Source organism: Corapipo altera, unplaced genomic scaffold (assembly GCF_003945725.1).
Source record: "Corapipo altera isolate COAL_440 unplaced genomic scaffold, ASM394572v1 104, whole genome shotgun sequence".
Lineage (NCBI taxonomy): Eukaryota > Metazoa > Chordata > Aves > Passeriformes > Pipridae > Corapipo > Corapipo altera.
Genome location: NW_020884920.1, coordinates 6,435,873 through 6,437,454, shown reverse-complemented (window position 1 = coordinate 6,437,454; position 1,582 = coordinate 6,435,873). Strand labels below are relative to the sequence as shown.

Sequence of the window (1,582 nt, the reverse complement as noted above, 5' to 3'; positions counted from 1 at the left end):
CCCCCCCGAGGGACACACCATGACCCCCAGCCCATCGTCCCTGGGGACACACACAGCCCCCAGCCCATCACCCTGGGGCACACTGGGGTCCCACGCCCACCACCCCCGGTGACACATCACCATCCCCAGCCTCGGGGGGGTCACACCGCAGCCTCAGCCCGGGGGACCCCCCCAGCCCCCAATACACCCCTGGCCATGGCGCACTGTAGCACCATGCTCCCAAACAAGCCCGGGTACACCACATCCCCCTCCCACCACCCCGGGACACGGCACAACCCCTTAGGGACACGCACCGGGGGTCACCGCGGCCCCCCCACCCCAACACACACCGGGGGTCACCGCAGCTCCCCCACCCCAACACACACCGGGGGTCTCTCACAGGGGACACCGGGGACACCCCGGCCGGGGGCTGCCCCACACTCCCCCTAAGCCCCCCAGGCCCCCGCGCCCCCCGGCCCGGGCAGCGCCCCCGGCCCCGCCGCTCACCCCCGGCCCCGGCCCGGCCCCGCCGCCCCCGGCCCGCTCCGCTCCGGCCTCCGGCCCCGGCACCGCCCCCGCGGAAGTCCCGCCCGTTCCGGCGGCCCCGGAGCGCTCCGGGCCCGGTAGTTCGCGGGGCCGCCATGTGTGCGGGCAGGGCCGGGCTGCGGCGGCTCGGCCCGGCCGGGGGGACCGCGGGTACGGACTGGGCACAGGGACAGGGCAGAGGGGGTACGGGAGGGGGGATCAGAGGTATGGGGGAGGGAGGATCGGGGTGCGGGAGGGGGGATCGGGGTTATGGGAGAAGGGGATCGAGGGTAGGGAGACAGGGAGATCGGGGCTTCTCGAGGGTACGGGAGAGGGGAGGATCGGGGCTGATGGGCACCCGTGCTGGGTACGGGGCTTGGGGCTGCACCAGGGGCAGTGAGGGTCCCTCTGGGACAGGGGCTGGGTGTCCTTGTCACATCCCTCTCGCAGCCCGGGATGTGGCAGTGCCCGCTGGCTGGTCCTGGGAGAGACCCTGGGATGCTTCTTCGGCAGCCTCACCTGTGTTTATGTCCCCATACTGTGACATGTGACCTCACGATGTCACCTGTTGTCATCTGTCTCCCAGGTCCTTCCAGCCCTCCCTCGCCCCGTGCTGGCTCTGGGCAGGGCTGGGGGGGTGTGAGTGTTGCTACTGGGTTGGGACTATGGGGAGGGTGAGTTCAGCCCAGGTCAGGGTCCCCTGGGTGGTTGGTGGCACATTGGGGCCATCACTGGGCTCTGTGGGAGACAAAGGCACCTTTCCTCAAGCCTGGAGTCTCTCTCTCATCCTTTGCAGCGAGCCAGACCCATGGCACCCCCAGCATCCCGAGGCGCAGCAGGAGGAGGAAGAGCATTGCCATTGCCTATGAACCTGGGCAGGGGGATGGTGTTGAGCCCCAGAGACCACGCTGGGAGCCCAGGGACTGGCAGGAGCAGCTGGAGCGTATTCGGGAGATGAGGAGGAACAGAGATGCTCCTGTGGATGAGATGGGAGTGCAGAAGTGCTATGACAGCACCGCACCTCCACAGGTAACAGCACCTCCACAGGGAACAGCACCTCCACAGGGAACAGCACCTC

The 1,582-nt window shown here is 69.5% G+C and overlaps 2 protein-coding genes across 4 annotated transcripts in view; one reads left to right on the top strand and one right to left on the bottom strand.

The window, feature by feature from the left end:
• The window catches only part of TSC2 (TSC complex subunit 2), a 33,705-nt gene extending 33,187 nt beyond the window's left edge, over nt 1-518 (bottom strand). The window contains exon 1 of one of the 2 annotated variants that reach the window (XM_027656813.1): nt 487-518. The gene's annotated coding sequence lies outside the window, so the exon portion shown is untranslated. The remainder of the gene's footprint in view (nt 1-486) is intronic. The other variant, XM_027656812.1, reaches the window with a different exon arrangement.
• A 79-nt stretch (nt 519-597) lies between these two features.
• The window catches only part of NTHL1 (nth like DNA glycosylase 1), a 6,011-nt gene continuing 5,026 nt past the window's right edge, over nt 598-1,582 (top strand). For both annotated transcript variants that reach the window (XR_003529914.1, XM_027656815.1), the window contains exons 1-2: nt 598-675; nt 1,301-1,533. Coding sequence is in view for 1 of the 2 variants with exons in the window: in XM_027656815.1 (XP_027512616.1) it covers nt 621-675; nt 1,301-1,533 (288 nt within the window). In the remaining variant the exon portion in view is untranslated. The remainder of the gene's footprint in view (nt 676-1,300; nt 1,534-1,582) is intronic.